The sequence below is a fragment of the Vigna angularis genome, chromosome 8, assembly GCF_016808095.1.
Source record: "Vigna angularis cultivar LongXiaoDou No.4 chromosome 8, ASM1680809v1, whole genome shotgun sequence".
NCBI lineage: Eukaryota > Viridiplantae > Streptophyta > Magnoliopsida > Fabales > Fabaceae > Vigna > Vigna angularis.
The window spans coordinates 29362441-29389103 of NC_068977.1; the positions used below are offsets into that span (position 1 = coordinate 29362441).

General features: G+C 32.8%; 3 protein-coding genes across 3 annotated transcripts; all 3 read left to right on the top strand.

Annotated features, from left to right (window-relative positions):
• The first annotated feature begins 1648 nt into the window (after positions 1 to 1648).
• On the top strand, positions 1649 to 7491 carry LOC108343798 (probable methyltransferase PMT16). The gene is made up of 6 exons (XM_017582189.2): positions 1649 to 2696; positions 4721 to 4931; positions 5444 to 5744; positions 6236 to 6628; positions 6722 to 6799; positions 7008 to 7491. Exons 1-6 carry the CDS (start codon positions 2019 to 2021, stop codon positions 7237 to 7239), a joined length of 1893 nt encoding a protein of 630 aa, XP_017437678.1. The 5' UTR covers positions 1649 to 2018; the 3' UTR covers positions 7240 to 7491.
• Positions 7492 to 8747: 1256 nt separating this feature from the next.
• On the top strand, positions 8748 to 9585 carry LOC108345430 (protein MEN-8). Its single transcript, XM_017584029.2, has 2 exons — positions 8748 to 9201; positions 9418 to 9585. The coding sequence occupies exons 1-2, from the start codon at positions 8916 to 8918 to the stop codon at positions 9426 to 9428; spliced, it is 297 nt and encodes a 98-aa protein (XP_017439518.1). The 5' UTR covers positions 8748 to 8915; the 3' UTR covers positions 9429 to 9585.
• An 8973-nt stretch (positions 9586 to 18558) lies between these two features.
• Positions 18559 to 23073, top strand: LOC108346070 (protein IQ-DOMAIN 23; the record flags this gene model as incomplete). Its single annotated transcript, XM_017585018.2, has 4 exons — positions 18559 to 19104; positions 21322 to 21519; positions 21970 to 22035; positions 22120 to 23073. Coding segments are annotated over 4 exons (1539 nt in total), but the record flags the coding sequence as incomplete, so codon positions are not given.
• Positions 23074 to 26663: the final 3590 nt, after the last annotated feature.

A 26663-nucleotide genomic window follows, 5' to 3' on the forward strand; every position in this document is an offset into this window, starting at 1 on the left:
GCAGCGGTTCAGCGGGCAACCGCGGTATATTCCTCGAAAATATTTAAAATTATTTTAAATTTATTTCAGGAAGGAGAATAGGTCGCGGTTGCTCGAAGAACCGCGGCCTATACCCCTGTAACGTGCTGAAGACGACTGTGTCCCCAACTGCCTTTTGGGGGATTTCAGTAGATGATAGGGGTATATGCCGCGGTTGCTCTGCGAAACCGCGGCATATACCCCTGTAACTTCTGAAATTCTCTGACTGGCAGAGAAGTTGAGAAGTTACTGCGGTATATGCCGCGGTTCTGTGGACAACCGTGGCATATACCCTTGTAACTTTTGAAATTCTCTGACCCAGTCAGCCCCTGCAATAAATTGGCAGGGGTATATGCCGCGGTTCTCTGGACAACCGCGGCATATACGCTGTTATTTAATTTTTTATTCACACGTGGCGTCAAATGGGACGGTTGACTGGAGGATATGCCGCGGTTTTGCTCTGAACCGCGACATATGTGTTCGATTTATTTACAAAACTGCCACCGCGCACCATTATGCTGCGGTTTCCGATGAACCGTGACATAATGTGCGCTGTAAAAACCCAATTTTTTACTAGTGGTTATTTAAAAAAAAGTCAGATATATACCGGAATAAGTACAAAACCAATTTCATCAGAGTTGAAATTATTTTATAGATATTTCTAGTTTTTTTCTTATTTAAGTTTTCTGATAAATTTAAACATGATATTTTATATGTTCTTTAAATAATTGAAATTGGAAATTTTTAGTTTGCTAGTATAGAAAGGAAAAAAAAAACTTTGATTGAATATTTTCGATTAAAGTCGAAGATCTTGAGAATTTGTGGGTTTCTTCTTTGTACAAATTATGCAGATGGACCATATAATGATTAGAATTTACGTACTATATTTAAGAAGAAAATATCCAAAAAAAACATTAATATGAGAGAGTACATTTCCATTTGAAGAAAAGATACAAAAGCTTCACATCGTGTACTCTCTGTAAAAATTTAATATGATACAATCCATTTCCATTTGAAGATAGGGTTCGGAATATCATTTTCACATAAATGGTAATTAATTGATTAAGATCTATAAATTGTTTTAATTGTAGAAAATTAGGAATTAATTATTGAAGACAAATGCTTATGATCATACTAGTTCAAATTTAAACTATGATCTAAATAGATGCAACCTGTTTGCGATTTTGTTTGTATTGTGTATACAGGTGTTTCCAGGGCATTGTACTCCCAGGAAGGTATGTACTAAACCAGCTCAATTACTGCAAATACATTAATTTATTTATTTACACAATCATGCAAATTAATACCACAGATCTATATTATTCAAACTGAAACAACTTAATTAGGTGAAATAGATGATGTGATCAATGGAATTAAACTAATTTTCAAATAATATTATCATTAATTTAACGGAAAATATCACAAATATTACGTTAATTCTATTTAATAAATATTATGAATTAAATAAAAAAACAAATATAGAAATACTACTTAAACCTAATAACATCATACAGAGTAAAAGTTGAGTTCGTTTGATTTCTTTCTATTTTTTTTTTCCGTTTTCATCATGTTCAACCTCTCATTCAATTTCTCAATTTGGTGTATTGATTGCACTACTCTCTTCCAGCTACATCAAACTTCGAAAAAATTCTTATGAGACTCACTTTATGGTATGAGATTCATGTGAACCAGTTGTAAGAATTTATGGTCATGAAATTGTAGTCAAAGATGCATTTCATGGTGAGTAAGGTTTCTTGACATTTTCCAAACAACGTTGAAATGCTTCAGCAATTATTATTTTACATCACCATTGGTGAAAACAAATTCTTTCACTCTTCTCCAAATCAGGTCCCACTTCTGAATCCTCAAAGCACCATGCCATTCCATTCTGCTATGTAATCCATCTCTTCCACTTCATTCAATACTTATACCCCCACACTCCACAATACGCTCACTTTCTCACACCCAAATCACTGATTCTTCTTCTTACAAACACCACCATGCCCAGTGGTGATTCAACTTCACCCTACCATCCCACGACCAAACCCTCCAAACCAAACACTCACTGCAAGAAAACGAATCTCTATTCCCTGGTCGCACTCCTCTGCATTTTCTCATACACCTTCGGTGCGTACCAGCAAACCTCAAAAACCACACAACCCATAACAACACTTTCAACAAAACCATGTTTCCATAGCGTTCCCTCCACCTCCCACTTAGATTTCTCCTCTCACCACAACGCCACCGCCGCCTCTCTCCCTCTTCCCACTTCCACATTTCGCTACCCTCCCTGCGACGTCTCGCTCAGCGAGTACACCCCATGCGAGGACCACGCCCGCTCCCTCCGCTACTCGCGCCACAAGATGGTGTACCGCGAGCGCCACTGTCCGACGAAGACCGAGGCTCTCAAGTGCCGTGTCCCCGCGCCGCACGGCTACCGTAACCCCTTCCCGTGGCCGGCCAGCCGCGACGTCGCGTGGTACGCCAACGTGCCGCACCGCGAACTCACCGTCGAGAAGGCCGTGCAGAACTGGATCCGCTTCAACGGCGATCGCTTCCACTTCCCCGGCGGCGGCACAATGTTCCCCGACGGCGCCGACAAGTACATTGACGACATTGGGAAGTTAGTTAGCCTCCGCGACGGTACGGTGAGGACCGCCGTCGATACTGGCTGTGGGGTACGCGCGCTTTTTTCCTCCTTATTTTTATTTTTAATTTTTGGTTGGTTGTTTCATGGTTAAGAAAACGTTTTTTCAGAAAAAGGAAAAAAAGAAAATTAAAGTGGTCTTTTAGATTGGGTTGGAACATCTTTGTGCATGTTAATGTTTTTACTTTTTGTACACGAATGATGATGTTTCCACCGTTTGGGACCCCACCCCATTATATATAATTTCGAAAATTAAAGTGATCACTCATTAGGAATTAAATCAATTTATCAGTTCTATTTTATAATTGTTTGTAAATATTTGCATTTTACTGTGATCAGTACTTTTTATTTTTTCTTAATCATTAATATTTTTAATATTTTTTTTTAGCACATTCAATAATCTCAAATCAATCAAAAGTCAAGGATAAACACATTTTAAATATATTTTTTCTGAGAATAAAACTGTTAAGTTCTTGTTTTCAAAACCGATAATATTTTGAATATACATTGAGCCTAATAATATTACTCGTTTCAAAACGAATAATATTTTGAATGTCACTCTACTAGACGAATTTGAGATCGAAAGAAAAACTGTTAAAATCAAAATTGAGTTTTGGAAAGAATAAGTTAGGTTTAAATGTTATCAGCCTATCATGAAAAGAAATGGACCTAACCCTAAGGGCCTTATTCTTAACAACAACTTATGAGGTTGTGCGTTCAATTCACGGGTTTTAACTATTGATAGGTTTTATAGTAACTTTAGAGATGCGTTATTGATAGGTTTTATAGTAACTTTAGGAGATGCGTGAGTAGAAGGCTCACTGTTTAACTGCGAAAAGGGCGCATAGTAAAACGAGAAAAACGTACGAGACTCGCGAACTATCATATACATAATTTTATTCGCTTCTACAGCAATTATTTTAAAGTTATGTGATTAGATGTGTACAATTAAACTCTAGTGAAAATGCATAAGATTCCAAATTTGACATTGAGATTAGGGTGAGTTTGTCTTCTTCTGGGGACGGTTTTGGGGATAATTCTGTAACTTTGTGTTATTTGTTCGTTTTTTAAATAAATGGATCCAAAGCAAGTGTATCTGCCTGGCTTTCTGACCTTTACAAAAACGAGTAATGATATTCTCTTGGATTTTCTCTATTAAATATTTCTTGTGGTAGAAATTGTAAACTTTGTTTTTGGAATCGAAATTCCAGCTAACTGCACTTTTCTTTTTCTAATTTCTAAGTTGGTATGAATTTTGTGTTTGATTTTCTTTGATGCTACATTTCCTATTTTGTGAACAATCACTTTAGAGATTCCGTGACACTCAAGAACTAGTGAGCTGTTGTTATAATAGTTAGAATTATTTTTTGCTTTGGACCTCTACAATAATTTTTACAAAGATCTTAATGTAGCAACTGTTTTTTTTTTGTCAGTTTTACCTTTTTGGGGTGCATTTTCTTTGACTTTTACTAAAAAAAATAAGTGTATTTCACAATTGAATTAACCGGGCGAGGTTGTGCTTGACGAGGTAAACTAATATCGATAGTAGTATAACTGAGATTCCAAACTTAATATATTATAGTCTACTGTGATTTATAATCATTGATCGCTGGAAGTGGAAACATATTTGAGTTGCTGATTATTATAATGCATTCTTTAATTTGATTATTTCCTAACGAGGCATTTGTCTGGTTAATCACAAACCAGATGTACTTTTTCAACCTAGGTTTTCGATTCATGTATTTAGTATGTTACATTATAATGTTAGATTATGCTATTATTTTAGGTGACATTTTCGCGGGTCACATGTGATGTCCCGATCGCATCTTAGGAAGATTCATCTGCAATCTTGCTCAATAATATGTATGTGTTGTGGTTCAAAGGACCGAAAGGGTAAACATTAGAAAAACCTGTTACTGACTCAAAATCTTGGAAGTTATATTTTATGTCATAAAATGGCTTCTTTTGTCAAGAATAATTTTAAGAATCTGAATTTCATTGGTGAACTGTGTAATTGGCCATATTTTAATATTACCAAAAACTTTGATAATGCAGGTTGCTAGTTGGGGAGCCTATCTCCTGTCACGTGACATCATAACAGTATCAATTGCACCAAGGGACACCCATGAAGCACAAGTTCAGTTTGCTCTTGAAAGAGGGGTTCCTGCATTAATTGGAGTACTAGCCTCAAAGAGGTTGCCTTTTCCTTCCAGAGCCTTTGACATGGCACATTGTTCACGATGCCTCATTCCATGGGCTGAATACGGTATCAATATTCTCACCCACCATGCCAAATATTGTAGGCCTCTCTTCAAAAGAAAACTAAATAAAGAAAAACGGTTTCTTAGGTATTTTGGTCAACGAATATTTTGGTTTGAGTTTATATAAATTGTAAAATTAGGCTTTATGATAACGTTTTATATAAACTGTTTAAGTTATCTGCCTGGTAATTATATCTCTAAAGGATATACAGTATTTTAAATAACGTATTGTGTGAAGAGTAAGATTAATTTAAAGTGACACCTCAGATTTATTGAGACTCTGGACATGACTTCATAACATTTTATTGTTTTGGACAATCTACTTCACCAAAATACATGTGTTTTTGTATAACGAGGATGTCCATGTAATGTTTTGGGTATTGGTGTAAAAGTAAAAAAGCAAAGTGCATCTGAAAAAATTGTGTGTTGTTTTATATATTTAAGCTAGAAAGAATGAAGCTCTATGATTCAAAACTAACTTGTGCTTTTTTTTTTCTTTTCCCACTCGTGGAATTAGACGGGCTTTATCTAAATGAAATTGATCGAATTCTAAGACCCGGTGGGTATTGGATTCTATCTGGGCCACCAATTCGTTGGAAGAAACATTGGAAAGGATGGGAAAGAACAAAAGAGGATTTGAATGAAGAGCAGACCAAAATTGAGAATGTAGCTAAAAGCCTGTGCTGGAACAAGCTAGTGGAGAAGGATGACATAGCCATTTGGCAGAAAGCCAAAAACCATTTGGAATGCAAAGCGAATCGCAAGCTCACTCATAACCGACCTTTCTGCAAGGCACAGGATAACCCTGACAAGGCCTGGTATTTTCCCATTATTCTTGTTTAAATTAACATGTGGATAATTTTTTTAAAATAATCTGTGCACTTCGTAAAAGAAACTGTCATCCAATCACAGTTTGACGGGAATAAGAAATTTTGTTAATTTTTTAATTACTATTTATAAGTCCTACATATTATGATTCCTGATTAGTTTGTAATGTAAATGTTTTTCATTGAACGTGTATAGATACTAAACACATTTTAAAGACATAAACCTCATTAAAGATTTTTAAACTCTATTTTCAGGGTACATAATGTATGTACTGACAGTAAAAGAATTCAAAATGTATGTACTGACAAATTGTTATGTAGGATATTTTGAATGACTTTTACAATGGTTGTTTAACAATCATTTTTTTTATCAACTAATAGTTTAATTTTTTTACAGTGGATAAGAACTACTATCTAAATACTCTGAAACTCCATGAACTTCGTGAGCTCTTTAACTTGAGTTTTTTATATGCACTTTTCAGGTACACTGATATCCAAACATGTTTGAGTCCTCTGCCTGATGTATCCAGCAAAGAAGAAACTGCAGGTGGGGCATTGAAAAACTGGCCTGACAGACTAAAAGCCACCCCACCAAGGATTTCTAAGGGGACCATAAAGGGTATTTCCCCCGAAATTTTCTCAAATGATAACAAGCTGTGGAAGAAAAGGGTATCATATTATAAGAATGTTAATAATCAGCTAGGAAAAGCTGGGAGGTATCGCAACCTTTTAGACATGAATGCTTACTTGGGTGGATTTGCTGCTGCTCTGATAGATTCCCCTGTCTGGGTCATGAATGTGGTTCCTGTTCAGGCCAAGGTTGACACACTTGGTGCAATATATGAAAGGGGGTTGATTGGAACATACCATAATTGGTTAGCTCAGTTTTTCTTTAATCTTTATTTGATGAAATCCGTTCCCTTTTCTTTTCTCTCTGTAAAATGTTTGCGGCCATCATAATGTTGCAGGTGTGAAGCAATGTCTACTTATCCCAGAACTTATGACTTAATTCATGCTGATTCGGTGTTCAGCCTGTACAGGAATAGGTATACATTTAGTTTTATTACATAATGAAATTTTCAACTAAGTTTAAAATTTTGGACTTGTTCTAGCTATTAAATGAGAATAAAAAAGTTGAGTAAACTACCTTATGCTAATTTTGCAAAGCAATGTACTTTGGTTCGTGGAAATTTGAGTGATTTTGAATGTCTGACATGAAACTAAACAGAGAGTTGTTCTGTTTATGCATTGTAGATGTGAATTGGAAGACATACTGCTGGAGATGGATAGGATTCTTAGACCAGAGGGAAGTGTAATAATTCGAGATGATGTTGATATATTGGTAAAGGTAAAGGGTATAGTGAATGGCATGGATTGGAACTGTCAAATTGTGGACCATGAAGATGGCCCTCTTGAAAGAGAGAAACTTTTATTTGCTGTCAAAAACTATTGGACATCTCCACTTCATCCCCACAAGAATAGTTAAATACATAGTTTTAGCCATTTAGATGCGCCTTTTATCAGTTTATCTCCTTTGTTGTAATTTTTACCTTTTCTTTTCTTTTGGGGCTCGTGCTTGCATATTTTGATATTTAGTTGATTCACTTTTTAACTTCTCACAAGTTAGCTTCACGAGAAAGCTGTTTCATTATATTTGAAGCTTTTTCCTATAATTGTAACTATGGAGACTTGTATTTTAAAATTGAAGTCATGTTAAAAAAATTATTTTTAATATTTAGTATAATTATTTAATATATAAATTATAATACACATGTTTTAAAAAATGATATTATTTTTATTCTTGTAAATACAATCATTATTTTATAAAATAGTTTCGTCTACAACTTTATGGTGGGTTCACCTATAAATGAATTGACTTAAATCAATGAGTCTCCACTTTAAGTCTATTTAGATTAAAGGTTAAATGAATGGAAAAAAAGAGCATTTATTTTATGTTGAAATTATTTTAAAAGTTATATAACGTGTTTTCTGAGTTTCTTTAGTCGGCTATTTTAATATAGATTGCATGAATAATTTAATGCAATAATTAATATTTGATTATTAATTTATATTAATAAAATTATTTATGTAAATAACGTGTGGATGCATAGATGCTATATGCCTTGATAGTTTATTTTAAAAAAATATAATTGCAAAAATGGAGAATAAACCAAATAAAACAATTAATACATGGTTTATTTGTAACGTGATTTAAGAAAAAAAAATGTACATAAGTACATATATGATCTCAAAAGATGTAACATTGAGTCATTTCCTTGGTTGGAAACGCATGTAAACAAGGATATGAAACATTAAGTATCCAACAACCACAAGAACAACAAAACTGTATGCACAGAAAAGTTTTGGTGTGTTTCAAAAAGCTTAATTTTCTCAAAAACCTTTCCTTTATTTTTGTCTTTTTTTATTTATTTAAAAACACTCTTCTTTTGATCTTTAAGGTGTTTTTTTTATTCTGTCCATTTAATGATGACCAGAAAAGTTGTTAGCAAGCATTATTAATATTTATCGTGATTGTAAAAAACAAAATTATTAAATGTTTTGTATTAAATAATGATAAATACATTAATTATAATTACTAACTAATTTTTATCTTTAAAAATACTATACATTTTTTTATCTAATATAAAAACATCATTTGTAAGTTTGATTTAAACAATAGAGGAACAAAATTAAGATTTATAAAAGAATTTCAAATGATTTTTCTTAGGTGATGGAAAATAAATTATATAGCCCCGCTTTCATAGTTTAGAAGAAACTAGTGGGTTATTTATTTATTTATGGTCTCTATGGAATATTAAATTTTCTTTTCTCATCTGTCTATATTAAATATTAAAAACATATATTATTATTAAAAGATAAATGAGTGGAAATTTTTTTTAAAATCATTAATAATGAGGATTCGAAATATATAGCAAGGCAGAGAGGAAAAGAGATTAAACACACGATCATCCTCTTGTTAAGTTGCCATGCAGCACCAAAGCTGTGAGTTGAAAAGCTGAAGGGTAGGTGCCTCACAGAATGAACAACCCTTTTTTTGCTCCCAAACTTCACCACCATAAATAGAGACATTGCAAACATGAAAACCATATACAGTGAGAGTAGAAAACACATAAGCACATAGTATTTGAAGTAATCGAGGTGATGGCTGCAGCAGCAAAATCTGTCTTAGGTTGTCAACTTGCTTTGTTGGTCCTGTTGGTTGTAGGAAATGTTAGCCTGATGGCTAGGGCACAGCGCAGTGCCTGCACAACCGAGTTGAGCAACCTTAATGTTTGTGCACCCTTTGTGGTGCCTGGTTCATCCAACACCAGACCAAGTTCTACATGCTGCAATGCACTCCAAGCTGTCGACCGTGATTGCCTCTGCAACACTCTTAGGATTGCTTCTCAGCTCCCTTCTCAGTGTCGTTTACCGTCTGTCACTTGCGGTAATCTTATTTTTTTTCTTTTCTTAAACTTTTTTGTAGTGTAACTCAATCTTACAAAATCAACAACAAAGAAAACTAAGTAAAATATATTCATACTTTTATCTTGTATGACAGAAGTTGGATTTATTTAACTTGTGTTTTCTTCTACGATAGGTTCAACGTATGCTTTCTTCCTATTTTTATTCATTATGGTTACTCATTGATCTTAATCTACAGGTGCAAATTGATGAGTATGAAGTGAAGTGATACCATTAGAAGAATAATGCAGAAACTCTTGTTATAGGGTTTGTTATTTTGTTACATGTTTTGTCACCTGTTTTACTTTGTTATTGTCTACCACAGCAAATGAATGGAATGAAATAAATTGTGGAAGATTTTAATTTAGTTTCATATTCTTGTTAGATAATTGCTAATGGTTAATTTTAACTTAATTGCTGTAAATATAAATAAAATTAATACTTAATACTGAGAGATAGTAAGAACATATCTATAACACTCATTCTGCTTAAAAACATTCCTTTTTTTATCTTATTATTTAATTTTAAGAATTAAAAAATATTATATAATTAAAATAATTTAACCACGGCCGATACACAGTTTAAAACAATTTAATTTTGAACCTAAGACCATCTTTTTTTACATTAATAATAACCTTTGAACAGTAATGTTATGTTGAATGGCATAATTTTCTTTAACAATTATGGTGTTTCTCGGAAATCACGAATTTCGACAATTATAATCTTCGAAAAGTTATTAAAATCTATTTAAAAATATTACTGAAAATTATATGAGAATAATCCTATGAAGTAATCCAAACCCATTATTTCAGAATAATGTCATTTTCTTAAAAAAATATATGAAAAGAAATATTATTTTTTTGTTCTCATACACCTTTTAACGCGACTATCTCAAAGTGAACGAATTATATGAGGTATACTACGAAGCAGATTTCCATAGATGTGCAAGAGAAATTTATTAGTACAGAAGTAATTTTAAAACTAATACTTATTAAAAATAATGCACTTTTAACTTAGTTAACTACCACGGTTAATCACGAAGTCATATGTTATATCAGTCATATGTTAATACTGCAAATAAATTAAATATTTTTATTTGGTAAGTGTTGTATAAAAACTAAAAGCTTGGATGGAAGTAGTCTGCAGTGGCAGAGAGTGAAAAGAGAGAAGAAGATGGGAGGAAGAATGCACACGAAATCGGACTCGGAGGTAACGAGCAACAACATGGAGCAATCGTCGCCGACGCATTCCCCTCTCTGGCGGCCACTGTACTATGTTCAAAGCCCTTCCAACCACGACGTTGAGAAAATGTCCTACGGTTCAAGCCCCATGGGTTCCCCACACCACCATTTCCACTACTACCTCTCTTCCCCCATTCACCACTCTCGAGAATCCTTCACTCCGCGCTTCTCCGTCTCCCTCAAAAACCCTCGCAACTTTTCATCCAACTGGAAGAAGCTCCACTCCCACCCTCTTTCTCTTCGTTTTTCCATTGCACGTTTAGGAAGAGAAATTGAAAGCTTGAACATCTGGCAACGATTGTGAGAGATGTGAGAGATGCATTGTTCAACGAATTTTGATTTCCGTCGGACGTCAAGATCCAGGCTAAAAAAATATTGGTAAAAAAAGAAAATTAACTCAAGGCAAAATGGGAATGTGTAGGTGCAGGGAGGAGGTGTAGGAAGTAACTCACTTATTTTTGTAATAGGCCCAATGATATTTAATTTGGTGTCTTAAAAAAGTATTAGGCCCAATACGAAGGTTTTTAGTCGAGTAGATGAAACAAATGTCCAAAAATATTACATATATGTACCAAAAGAAAATATTACATAAATTTTTTGAATATTTATTTATGACTGATTTCAGTACTTTTATAAGGTAGAATGAATTTTTATGTCTAAGTTTTTGTGGTATAACTTTAATCTATTATGAATAAGTTCTTAAAATTATTTCATCGGGACATCAATAAATTATATTCTTCATATTCTCAACTAATTTTTAATGGAGCTTTTTTGCTTTGATGTTTCATTATTTGAAATATCTACTTCATATTCTAATGTTAGGAGATTTGTGATGGATATTAGATATAGCTTCCAATTTCTTAAAAATATTTAGTGTAATTTAAAAAATAAATAAATAAATTCTTGGTAATGAGAAAAAAAGTTAAACACTTCCAAAGGTATACACACAACTTATTCATTAAAATGCTTCTTTGTATTATTGATACGTTATTACTCAATATAAGGCATATGTAATTCTTATTTAGAGTTAATCAATGTAATCACAAAAACAGAAAAATTATCGTATGTTTGAATTAATTAGATACAACATTTCTTCTTAATTCAAGAATTTGTAGTGATAATGCCTAGTTAATCTCTTAATATGGTAAACCTCTCATTCTTCAAAGGTTTGGTTAGAAAGTCAGTCAATTGTAACTAAGTAAGACAATAGATGAGCTTCAACTTCCATTATTTTTAGAAAATGAAATCTAGTCTATATATGCTTGCTCCTTCCATATGATGTAGGATTATTGACTAGATTTATAGATGACTTGTTATCTACTAGAAGCTTAATAGGATTTTCAAACTCTACACTTATAACATTCATGACAAAATCAAGCTACACAACTTGACAAGTAGCATTTGACCCTGCTATGTATTTGACCTCATAGACAAGGCTATAATAGGTTGCTTTTAACCACACCAAGAGATTGGTGCTCCTATGAACTTAAAGACATAGCTACTGGTGCTTCTTCTATCAATGTTATCACTACACTAATCTGCATCAAAGTAGCCAAGCAGCTTGTTTTGCACTTGATCATTTTAGGAAACAAATTTCTAGCCAACATATTTCTTTCCTCGGTTAATGCATAAATTTGTTGAGCATACCCACTAAGAAACAAATGTCAAGCTTGTTGTTATTTAAGTATCTAAGAGATCCAACCAGTTGTTTTAAATATATGTTATCAACCTTTTCATCACCACTTTCTGTTGCAACATTTTTTTGTCTTACCTGGAGTTACTATCTTATTACAATTTTCCATTTTAAACTTATTTAAAATATTTACAACATACTTCCTATGGTGAAGTATCATTCCCTTCTTAGCTTCAACAAATTCCATCCCAAGGAAGTACATTAACCTGCTAAGATCTATCATCTCAAACTCAATCATCAACAAATCTTTGAATTTTCCAATTTTCATGGTGTTGGTTCCTATGATAAGCAAGTCATCCACATATATAAACATCAAAAGTAAATTGGCTTCATCTTGGAGTTTCACATACACTCCATGTTCCACTAAATACTTATTGAATTTATGTCTCAGCATAAAAGCGTCCATCACCTTGTTCTAGACTCTTAGTGTCTGCTTCAGGCCATATAAGACCTTTCTCAATATATACCTTTCTTTCACTCCCTTTAACCACAAATTCAGTAGGTTTAGTGACAGAATTTCTCTTCAAGAGGGTCATTCAAAATGCTAACTTCACATCCAATTGGAATAAAGGCCATCTTCTTCCATTTGCCAATGCAACCACTAGTCTTATGGTCTCAATTCTATCCAAAGGAACAAACAATGTATTCTAGACCTTGCTTTTGAAGATAACCATGTGACACCAATCTTGCTTCCTTTTGTCAATACTTCCATTCTAGTTTAACTTCAATTTAAACATTCATTTAACATTAATAAGTGTTTTATTCAATGGAAACTCAGTTAACACCCAAGTCTAACTTCTCTCAATCGCATGCAGTTTCTCTAACATTGTAGCCTTTTACAATTCTTGTTTCATTGCCTCTTCATGATCAATATGCTCAGCCTCTACTAATAAAGCAAAATGAACAAAACACCTCCTCAATTATTGCATTGTTAGGATATACCACAAAATCAACCAATGATCTCGATAAAGTCCTCTCTCTTGGTTCTCTATGTGTTTGCTGCTACACAAGCACTGTCATTACCATGATTACCACTAGAAGTTTCATCTTCATCTCTGTTAGATATATTAGATATCTTATCTTTATCTTTCATCTTTAGTTAGTTTGTTATTATTCCTTATTTGTATTTTAAATTTAGGTCATATTTCTTCTATTATAAATAGAGTACCGTATGTGTATATTCAACACAAGGGAGATTAATCTCGTACATAGTTTTCACTATATTCAACATTATATCTAGAGCCTAAGGTTATTTGAAAAAATGTTTGGTGCCCCTGCCCACAACAACCACCGACATTGTTATTAGAGTCATCGTCGTCAATGTCACCTTCATCGGAGCATCAGTTTCATTCGACGACCACATAGTTTTGCACGTCTCGACCAGGTGACCACAATGTCAACGAAATCTCTGTCATCAGAGTCTAGACACATTCTCACATACCGACCATAGTTTGTTTCTGTCATACTTTCTAACTGCTCATGGCATTGCGTGTGCCATTATCTTTAGCGCCAACCAGCTTCGTTGGACTCGTGACCTATTCTCTCTGGGTTCGCATGTGTTATTGGACTCGTGACTGCTTTTTTTTTGTTTTTGCCTTGGACATTTTCTCAAAATTTATTACATCCACACATTGATGCAAAAAGCAATAAGCCTTGCAATCTTTCTTTTTATTTACGGTTTCATCCTTCTCACAGGCACCCTCTTTCACAATCTCCAACTGTCCTTCATAGCCAAGACCTTCATCCTTATAACCCAATGGCCATAACTCTTTCCATCAAGAATTTTTAGGTTAGATACAAAATTACCACTTCCATTAATAGTCATGGTATACATACACGACAGAATTTTCCAGAACCTCAACCCTTCTTTTGATACCACTTATTAATAAAAAGAAGAAAGTTAGACACTCACAAATATATGCACACAACTTATTCAATGAAATGACTCTTTGTATTATTGATATATCATTACCTAATACAAGGGATAAATAACTCTTATATAAAGTTAACCAATATAATACTCATAATAGAAAAATTCTGATATGCTTGAATTGACTAGATACAACATAAATCACTCATTTTTATACACTATAAATTTTATGAGTAAATGCGGTTTATCAATGAATAATTTTTTAACTTTATTACAGTTTAATTAAATTTATTACTATTTTTTTCTATCTATAAATACCACCTATACCACTTATCTTTATGAGGAAAAGAAACAAGAAGGACAATAGTTTACATGTTTTCAATTTTATATTTTATATTATCTTTTGAAAACATTAGTGTTTATAAGATTTGGAGATTTTTTGCTACACTTCTGACTATTGTTGTATCGTATAATATGTGCACATATTATTTATGTTTTGTTCTATACAATGTGATATTTTATCTTTAAGGATAACATTCAACATGCTTTAACTCAATTTTTTTTAATCCTTTATTCTTTAGAATTTTACCCTATATTATTATTATTATTTCTTATAAGAATTAGTTGACTTCATCAATTTTCTTTTATTTATATCTTTGTTGTTATTATTATTATTATTATTATTTTCTAAGACAATTATGTTGAACTTTGCAACAAAATAAAAGACATTTACATTTAAAAACCAAATATACATGTATTTAAACTAGTAATTATCTGTCATAAGTCAGTAAAATAAATCTCCAAATGAAATAAAAAACAAAGTAGATAAAATTCCTAAGTTGTATGCCCCCACACACTCCATTCAATAGACTCAGACTCATTATTTCTTACTGTAATCCTCTATGTCTTTCTTATTAGTTGCTTTCATTATTTAATATAAGTGGGTCCAATTCTTCAATCAGACCAACAGCTCCTACTCATGCCATCAAAAGTAGACTCATTCACCGATTTGAATAAAACCTTTATTTCTCATTAAAGTCTACACATTACAAATAAATGGTTTCACCTTCTTTACCAATCTTTCTACCTCAACTTACTCATCTTCCATTCATTTCTACATTATACACTCACTATCACACAAATCTTTTAACAATTATCAGTGTCAAAATCATTTATATAAGATCATGGAATTGCCTTTTGTTTGGCAAAAATATTTATTATGAACGATGGCCGAATCAAAAGGACCAAATTAAAGTTTTGTACTTGTTATTTAATTATTTACTAATGTTACCATTCCTTTCCTTTGCCAAAATCATGTCTAGTTGTGTCTAGCTTCTATGTTTCAAAACAATTAATAATAATGAGTGAGCGATATCTTAATTAGGCTTAACAAATAATCCGAAAAACCTAAAATACATTTCAAGGTATGATTAGGTCAAATTGAGTGAACATGTAATATTAAATAAATAAAATTAGAAAACTAAATGCTTATTTTTGTAGATATTTAATCCAACTTAAGTAAAATTTTAAGATTTATCAATTTATATATATTGTTTATTTTGGAATCTAAATTTCTCACAATTTTATTTTTAAAAGACGTATTAAAATATTAGAGGAGAAAAATGCAATTAAACCAGCTTTGACTTTGACTCTAAACTAGGTAAAACTATTGAGTATACTAAAATAAGTTCGCAATTGATGACTAAGGGAGTTCTTAATATCTTTACTCTTAATCTCAGTTTTTCTTTCTTCCAATATCTCTTCATAAGCTCTCTTAATGTCTTTCTTGTTTGGAGGATCACTACTTATACCATACACCCGCATGGCAAGTCATAGACCATGCGAACAAAGAATTAAAACGTGTTGCTCCAACCGGTTAGGCGGGTGAATGGGACCACTGACCGGTCACCAACCCGCAAGTAGCCTTAAATATAACCTATAATTAAGTTTATAGGTTAAGTATATTTATTAAGTATTGGGTACGGCTGTGCTAATTGTAAGTCCATCTTGAAACTTGTAAATACGAGTTTGAGGTAAAGAGGTAGGTGATTGCATTTATTGTGAATTTAAGACATTATTGTGATAACCAATAGGCTAAATTACTAATTTAAGTATCAGAGTGCTTTGGCAGGTACTAGTCTCCACAGTTTGGAATTGAAGTATCAATGACTTAGGAGAACTCAGATACGAATACCTAGAATAACTCAGGACGATTTGAAGAAAAGTATAAAAAGTGTTTAGTAGTGTTTGTATAGAAATTAATTTCTGTAGAACTATCTAACTCCACGAGGAGGTGCTTGTTGGATACGAAAGTTGAGACTTACTTTTTCTTTAATCCTGTTCTTATGTGAATATGACCATGTTTTTAACCCTACAAACATAAAAATTATTATGAATTCATCATATTTTATTTAAATTTGACCAAATCCGATTTATGCTAAGGTTTAATGTTAACAAAATTTAAGAGCTTGCCTAATTTAAGTTTTACTAATTTATAAAATAAACAACTGGTATTTTCTAATTATTACTGTCCCAACAATTTATTTTTGTCATCACAAAATTTTCTTTAAATTAAATGAATTGTTGTATCGCCAATGGATTAACTCACCATATTCAATGATCAAAGTTTTTTAAAAAGATGAAAATTCTTTTGGAGACAATTAATACGGTTTCCTTGTCATTGTATAAAATATTCACTGTGAGGTTCAAAATTATTTCTTCATAATTGAGAAAGTATGTTGGAAACTTAGTTTATGTAGTAACTACAGCTTTTTGACTATTATCATCCTCGTGGTAGATGAAAATTAATTGAACAAACAGCGAATAAGACAAAATATAGTACTTTGTCACAAAAATAAAATAAAAATTTTGCAACTAACATATTAATTATGATTTCATTCCCCTCGTGTGTCTAACATATTTCATGGTCATTTATTTGCTTTTTATAGTACTGTTTCTATTTAATCGAAATATGTACTATAATTTTACAATTATTGTTATTTGCTTTTAGTGTCTTTTCTTTTTATTATTATTATTATACTCACTTTGACTTTTCATGATGTGTGAACAGCAAACGATGATGGTGATTATTAATATTAATACTATTAAGAGTAATATTATTTTTAAAATACACATATCTACATATATATAAACATATGTTATTTTATATATTAAATTATTATACCTATTTTTTTTTTTAAAATATGCTTTAAGTTTTGAAAAATATTTATTTTATTTTTTATTTAGTGTACTTTAATTTTTTCAGAACAAATCAGAATGACTATTATAGTGATAAAAATTGTCTGGATTGAAAAATTAGAATGAGTATAATTGAAAAATCAGAATAAGTTGTTATCTAAGGTCAATCAATCCATTTAAAACCTCTTCGAACTATAAAAAAGAAACTAGATTTTTAAGAGTTTTTTTTTTTAATAAACGAGTTGTCTTCGTAGTGTTTTATTTATTTATTTATCTTATTCTTTTAAGCAAAAATATCACTGTTTATCTTTAACTATATGTTATTATTTGTATTTTAATTTTTCATTCGTGAAACAAAAATAAAAAGAGAGTTGTTTCTTTCTTTCTTATATCCCATACTACTAATTAATCTAATACTGTTTATCAAAAATTTACCTTAACTTTTCATTATTTATGCGATTTGTACTTTAATGAAATTAGTTTTAAAATAATTTTATTAAAATAAAAATCTCCCTTTAAATTGAATTTCTTATTGTGATGTAGATTTTGTAACAAAAATTAACAAAACAGCTTTCATAATGCTTTAACTAAAACATTACACCAATTATAGGTGCTTTTTTAATGTAATTTATATCAAAATCAGACTTTCATCTTATTGGTCCACTAAATAAAAAAAAATCATATTAGAAATCTGAATCTTTATGAGACAAAAGTATTTTTAATAAAAAGTGTTATTTCTTAAACAAAATTATTCTTAAAAGATATTACCACTATATATCCTATAGAACTTTATGCCAAACATCTTAATTTCATATACTTTGACCGATTAATCACACATTTTCAGTTTTTTATCCGTTGAAGTATACTTCTTAACAACCTTAAAAAATATAATTTTTTAATTTAGTTTTATATTTAATGATTCAATTTTCTTTTTTAAATTTCTATGCTTTCAAATTATTACACAGACACACTTGATTCTACAAATTTAGACCCTATAAAAGATATTAAAAATTTAAATAATAAATTGATTATTGTTGAGTGTAGATATTAAATATACACAATTCATATATAACTATTAAACCTTATTTTTAAATTTCATTTGATTTAATAACTTTTCTGACATCCTTTTATCTTTATTTGATTTTGATACCATTTTATCTCTTTTAATTTATTTATTTCATATCAAATTTCAATATTAAATATTATATATATATATATATACATATTATTCCACGTTTATTTATGTTAAAATATATATTTTATTTTCTAATATGTTAAAGACAATTGATATATAAATTCATTCCACGTTTATTTATATAAAATAAAAAATTATTTACAAATGTGCAATGTTCGAAACTGGTCCATTTAAGTGTTCTTTTCCTTCTCATTCTCTTCAACCACTTCCCTTCTAAACTCTTATCTTCTTCTCTCTCTTCTCTTCTCTCCTTTCTTCTCAATGCATTGAATTCCCTCATGGGTTTTCTCCGGCGACTCTTCGGCGCCAAGAAACACCACAATCCACCACCCTCCGACGGCTCAGTTCCTAAACCCGCCAAGGACAAGAAAACGTGGAGCTTCGTGAAGCAGAGTACGAGATACAAGTCCACCACGTTGCCCTCACTTAACAACTTTGACCCTTCTACTTCTTCTGCTCCTTTCTCCGACTCCTTGGACGCCAACAAGCATGCCATCGCCGTCGCCGCCGCCACCGCCGCCGTCGCAGAGGCCGCTCTCGCCGCCGCCCATGCAGCTGCAGAGGTCGTGAGGCTGACCAGCGGCAATGGGCCTCCCGCCGGAAAACCCGCCACGGCGTCTCATCCCCGGCTGGCGGCTGAGAATATCGCCGCCGCCGTTAAGATTCAGTCGGCGTTCCGAGGTTACTTGGTATGTGAAAAAACTGAAAATCTCGTTTTTTCTTTTGGTTTGTAAAAAAAACAATTTTTACTATCATTCTATTTAAATTATTTTAAGTGTTAACAAAAGTTACCAATTTTTTATTATTATTATGCATCACACCATATGTGTTCGAATTATAAATTTTTTGTACTGACGGAATTTAAATAAGATCAAATTCGTATTCTTTTTTAATTATGTTTGGGAAGTGATTCAGAGAATTTTTTATGCCCAGTAATTTAAAAACAGTGATTGTACACTTTTTTTACTATTGAGTTGACTATTATTGAAAAATATTTGATTCTATGAAAAAATTGTGAGTTTCTTGTTTTTAAATTTTCTCCCACGTTTCCAGCGTGTCAGCTAATTTCAAATTTGTTGACTCTGACTCCGGTGCTTATTTTTTCCAATTAATTTTTCTCGGTGAAGTGGGAATTTCCCTCCATATTCTGTTTCTCGGGAAACAAACACCGGTCAAATATTGCTTCATTTTCAACGCTGTTTCTTTTTCCTAAACTTTTCACCTATCCAAAGAAACCTGTTCCCTCCCACAATCACAGCACTCATGCATGCCATTCCTTTTTCCAATAATGTTTTTTAAAATGATTTTTAATAAAATCCTTCTATGATTGATAATTATGGAGAAAACTTCAGATATAAAAATCACACTGTTAAAAAAAAATTAATTTTGACAAGGATTTTGGGTTCCGCCGACAAATCTACAGAAACCCACTTGTAATGTTTGCATCATAAGATAGGAAAGCAAAAAAAATCCCATTTGGGTGCTTACTAATTGTAAAGAGTGTGAAATTTCATTTCTTTTAATTTTTTTCCCGACATATAAAAACATCGATAATTTAAAAATTCCTTAGAAGAATGAAATTAATTGAGTTTCCGTATTTGAAGAAGAAAAAAAGGATTTTTAGTTTTGAATGGCATTGAATTCCAAATGTTTTAGGCCAAGCGCATGTATTTGATTTGGTTTTTCAATGTTGTGGCTGTTGACTGCCACCTGCGTTCGCATCATCACGTGGTCGCTGCAATTTTAATGTGTTGCGTCACTTTTGCGATGTGGGGTGTGTTTTGTTCTGCTTTCTGTCGTGTACTTGTGTGGTAATGCTTATGTGTGATAAGGGGGTCCTTCAGAAAATGTTGCTGTGAGTCTAGAGAGGTATCTGGTGCTGTGACGATTCCGCATTCAGCCCAAAGTGACCTTGTTTTGGGACTGTATTATGTGACAACACAAGGATCAAGGGACCAAGAAAGTTTCGAGAAATGGACAAATGGGTAATCTGTGGGAGTGAGAATATGAGTGAGCCCCACGTTTTGATGAGCCTTTGTACCCCAAAAATAACACCAAATGTGAAATGGCCATGCTTCAACCCATTTCCTAGGTCATGGACCTCCGTGCTGGAGGGTCACTGCCATGTTGCTAAGTACTGTTTTTTTTTTAAATCTTTGGTATGGTATGATGTGTTACGGTTGAAAATTGAAATCTTGTAGGTTTCTGATTCTCAAGGTGTGATTTTTTTTATTTTTTATTTTCTCTATAGAAAGATTTCACAGGTGCTGTGTTAAACTTTTGTGTACTTCTTTGGGTTGACAAATGAGAAGACGAAAGTGAAAAGTGATGCTTTAATGGGGTTAAAGTGAAAAGTGATCTTTTACACCTTACTTTTAACCTTCACGTGAGAGGAAGTTACTCTTTTTTTGAGGACACAAGGACCAGCAGTTAGGCTGTGATGTTTTGTTTTGTTTCTAAAAGCAACTGAAAGTAACATTTAAGGCTACAACATTCGTTGAACTTAAATTTTCACCTTCTTCCCGTTCTACCATGGTGGGGCATGCAGACATTGGAAGCTTCAATGAAAATACAGGAGCACCAATAATGCATGGCTTTCCACTGTGTATATATGTTTACTAATGATTACACCCATCACCCTCCACTTTCTCATGTCTTTTTCGTTTTTATATTTTTCACCGTTTTTATATTTTTCACCTTTCTGACATTTCCCATCTTTTGAGGGTATGCTTATTTTATTATGAGTTTAGTTTTTAGCAGTTTAAAGTAGCATAACAATGTATGATCAAATGACATTGTACAAGCTTTACATGTTACTTTGTTCCAACTATGATGCTTTTTAAATCTTCTACAATTTCTGATGGAAGTTTGAATTTTTACTGATATTTTTGGTATGAATATGGAAGGCAAGGAGGGCTTTGAGAGCACTTAAGGCATTGGTGAAGTTGCAAGCATTGGTGAGAGGCCACATTGTGAGAAAGCAAACTACAGATATGCTAAGGCGCATGCAGACTTTGGTGCGACTGCAGTCTCGGGCACGTGCCACACGTGGGAACTTGTCTGATAATATGCATTCTTTCAAGTCTTCACTTTCTCATTACCCTGTAAGCAAAGTCAAGCATATATTTCTGTTTTGTTCTCTCAATTGTTGCCATGACATGATGATCTTTATCTTAATAACTTGTTGGAGAGGCTTTTTGATGGCATCTAACTTTCTTCAAACTTGTTGTCTTTATTAATGTGTTTTTCTCTGTCTATTTTTCTTTTTGCTTTCACCCTACCAAATGTAGCAGCTAGGAATCTATTGCAGAATAGCTTTCCACTCTTTACAAAGCAACATGTTGCAAATAAAACTGGTGCTACACCATGCTTCTTTACATGATCATTAGGTTGGATAATGCTCCTATGATAATGTAACCATTAAGATATGACTGGTCAAATATAGTGCCTAAAAAATTGGTTGTGGTTAATTGCTGTGGAAAATGGATCATGATAACGATAACCATTAATCTTTTTTTTCTGAACCTTTTTTGTTTCATTTGTAATAACTGAAGGTCTCAGAAGATTATCAGCACTCACTTTATGGCTATAGTACGAAATTTGATGGATCTGTTCTCAAGGTACATGTGGTTCTTTCTGCAAATACAAGTTTTTATGAGTGTTTAGATGGTGAACCTATTAATATGATCTCCCCTATCTTACAGAGATGTAGTTCTAACGCAAATTTTAGGGACGTTGACATGGAGAAAGCCCGGTTTGATTCCCATTGGCTAGACAATTGGATGGAAGAAAATTCTTGGAGCCAAACCAGAGATGGTTCATTGAAAACTGGGCATCTTGATGATGAAAAGAGTGACAAGATTCTTGAAGTGGATACTTGGAAGCCACACTTGAATAGTAGTGGCAGCTCATTTCAGGCAGCACATCATTATTTGTCTTCTGATTACAACAATGAGAATTTTGTGGCATATGAGTCTCCATCAAAACGTTCTTCAAAAACTCTATATCCAAGTCTCTCTTCAAGGGAGGTTCTACCCTTTGGCTCTCTGAAGCTTCACAGAGGAAAAGAAGAAGCATCTTTGAGAAATGTTGAAGATAGTCCTCAAGCATTCTCTGCTTCCTCCAGACGTGGAAGTGGTTCAAGGAGAGGTCCATTCACACCAACTAAGAGTGAGTGTGCATGGAGTGTCTTCAGTGGCTATTCTGGTCATCCCAATTACATGTCAAATACTGAATCTTCAAGAGCCAAGGTTAGGTCACATAGTGCTCCAAGGCAAAGAATTGAGTTTGAGAGATATGGTTCCACAAGAAGGTCTCTACAGGGTTTTTGGGATGCAGGACCTAGTTCTGATAGGGATTCTGATTTTAGAAGCAAGGGCTATCCTACCACAAACAGCAGCTTGAACAGAATTGGGAGTGCCAATTTAAGGTGACATCACAGTTTTGTTAATGAACACAATGAGGTCCCCTCTCTTTTTCCCCACAAAAACCAAAAATAGAAGACATTAGTTTATTTTGCTTTGGTTTTCTGTGTATGACAGCAGTTTTAGGATGTAAGTATTTGACCTTTTCTCCTATAGTCTTTGGGCCTACACCATCAATGGCCACCTTTATTGACTCATTATTGAGTTTTACTGAATTTTATTATGTTAAAGTTCTACATGTTCTTCAATGTTTTTACTGAGTTTTGTTATGTTGAAATATAACATGTTTTGAATGCTCTCATCAATCCAATGCTACTTATTATTGTTGTACTATATGGACCAATCGGTACATGTCTATCGATCCATCAACCATATAAGAAAGTAATCCCGACAAAAACCACAACCTAATAGATCGAACAGTCGAGATGTTCGAATTTGTGACTGTTTGGTCTAAACTTCTTATTCACAAATTAACAAAGTAAAAACATGTTTAGATGATATTGGGCCGTAATTAGGTCAACCCTATTCAGAGGTCCAATACGAAACTTATAAATACAAAGGCAAGGTAAGAAGTTAGGTTATATTTATTGGACATTTAAGACTTAGTTATAATAAAACTGACTTGAGCGTCAGAATGTCTTTAGCATGTACCCATAACTTGGATTCAGACCGTATAGGAAGGAGACAAACGTACTTCAAGGAGAGAAGAGACTAAATTAACATGACAAATAAGATTAAATTATGAAAATGTGATTCTCGATCCAACAATGGTGATACATCTGAAGGTACATAACATTAAACTAGTCACTTCCCATAACAAGGGTAATGTTATGAGAACAAAATTTTAAAATAAGCCTTTTTAACCTAATAACATTAATGTTTTATAAAATGTTAAATAATGTTTTAGTGTAACATTTGAATTAGAACATTAAATGTGTTAACAGGTTTGAACGGTTCAAACGTCAATACAAAACACAAAAAATTTAATACTATTGAATTAAAATAATTATATCTATTTATTTTTTAAGTTTAGAAACTAAAATGTATTAAAATTTGAAACATTAACTAGTTTTAATTCTAATTTCACATTTAAATTTAGAAACTAAATATATATTTAATTATAAATATAATAAGTATAGACAGCATCCACCTTTATCTGTAGTTGGTTGTAGATATATGGTAATCTACTAATAGCTGTCACTTACCAAAATGACAAGGTGGTTGTTTGTGATGGAATCTTCTGCAATAGGAACCTATCGTATTCATGATACAATGATGCTTAAACAGCCTTTTACTTTGGGGCAGATATGAACAACCAAATCCAGAATTTATTTCTTATGTTCATATCCCGTTAATTTTCTTGTGAGAACAATCTTCTCGAATGAGGAAAGAGACAATACCATATATTAATGAATCTTTTATCTTCAACCAGAAAAGTCTTATTCATTAGAGGAATCCAATATTGTGTGACAGTTTCTTGGTTTTTAGCTTTCATGGTTTCTTCATTAGACTATGTCAACTTGTAATCTTAATATCAGGAGTTTCAGTTTCATCAAAATGAGTTACTTGATATGGTAATTTAAGTCTTAAGACTCTCTTAACATTAGTTTTAAAGATTGGATTCTCTTCTTCTTTCTAAATGAATAAGAAACTAAGACTACTTTTTTACATTCTTTGGTAGAGATAAGTGGATTAAAAAAATATTATTACTAATCAGTAAATAAGATGATATGAGACGGTTTGGTTATTATTCTTAGTTTTATTTCTTTACATGGGAAAATTTTCTTATTCTTTTTATCTATCTAATGTGAATTTTTCCCAGTTATATTTGTTCAATGTGAATTCAGAGGAAAATTATAGCTTAGCTTTCTTTATTGTTTTGCCTTTCGGTGGACCATTTCACAGATATGGACACCAACACAAAAGGACAAAAGATTGCACACATGAAGTGGCATAAGAGACAGCATGACATGACTCCTCTCCTTCCTTTTGTTTGTTGTGTTCCATATTGCTTTGTTTTGTTCTGATTTTTGTCTCTGTTGTGACTATGAAAAGGATCTGTGGCCTTGGATGCTCACTGTAGGCCATGCAGTTGAAGAATAATGCAGAAGCAGTAGTTGTTCCCATTAGATCTGGTTCTTTCTCTCTTGTCTAGTTTCTTTTATCAAGAGTATCTCCAAACCTATAATTTGAGGTTAAGGATGTCTTTGTTTCTCTGTTACAACCTATAAATTTGGCTTAGTCACACAAAATGGTCTTGAAAAGTGGAAAAATGTGTAAGAGAAATCCCACTAATTTCTTTCAAGATATAGAAATCATTGAAATAAATTTTGTCCTTCTTGTTAAGATCCCTTTCATTCACATGATTAGAAATTGAATCACCAACATGCTTAAAAGAAGCACACCTATCTTTCATTTGTGCTGGACCTTGTAGGTAGGTATCTGTGATCAAGTTTTGAACCACAGAAATCCAGCTCTGACACACTTTTATCAAACGGCAACTTAAAAATACACCTTTCTGTCACTGCTTTCATTATGCCAAAATCATTTGCTTTTATCAATCATATCAAAGATCAATAACCTCTCATCTGAATCACCATAATATCAACCGTTAAACTAATAGTGTAACAACCAGAAAAAGGTGTCACAGACTAGATTTTCTCTCAGCATAATCATAATTCACCTGAATTGAAAAATAATAAACTAACAGTACAAAAGGGATCACATGATCATGAACTGGTTTATTTGTTTTTCACCTGTGGTGAAATGTGGAACATGACAAAGGGCAGTGTAATTTAAAGGAATTAGAAAGACACGTGAATCATGTAATATAGTACATTAGTGGTGTGACATACACATGTACCTAAACCAATAAAAAAGGTAGAATGATTTGGAAAGTTTTATGGCATCATCATTAGCAATTTTGATTAATTAATGGGAAAACCTCGTCAAAAGAATAGGAAAGAGACATTCAAGGATGGGTAAGAACATAGTTTATGGATCCAACAACCACCGAATCTAATTGATATGAAGCTACGGCATAACCTAACAGTGCTTTGATAGATTAAACAATGGGTTTGGAATTATTTGTAGAATAATCAGGACTCAATATGGTTGTGGTTGTTGAAAGTTGTCAATTTGACTCGATTCCTAGCCCATCTTTAAACAAGTCTCCTTTTAGGGGATTACTAAACGAGGGGGCCAAAAAAATCCCCACTCTCAAAGTCTCGTCACAAAGTGGTCTAGGATAAAGGTCAAAGTGGATTTAACCTAGATAACAAAACGAGCCAAAACAGGTTGGGTTGAGCTGGTTCACCACTTAAGAACTAATTGACTTTTACAATCCAACCCACCAAGCTGTTAGCATGTCAGGTTGTCGGGTTTCATTTGAATAATTTATCAATAATTTGAAATAATAGAGATGTTTACGTGAATCGCGTGGCGTATGCTCTGGAGATGAGGGGGGAAATGATGGACGTATGGTGATGAGTAGAAAATTAGGATTCCAAAGACGATATGAGAGGATAATAATGGATGAGGTCGCGGGCACATTCCAATTTTTTAAAAGAGGCGAGTTCCTTTTAGGTTAGGTTTTTAATGATGTCGAGCTGGTCGGGCTGGCCTGCTAGACTAGGCGAGACAGGTTGGAATAGGCTGGCGAGTTGAAAATGTCATCCCAAGAGGCCTTTTTTGGCCAGGCTTGGCCCTTTTTGTCACCCATAGTTTGGCCTCACTATAAGGTTATAGTTAACTCTTAAAAACATCTTTAGTATGGGTCAAAGGTCGAATTGAGTCATCTCGGGTCAACTCAGGACAAAGGTCGA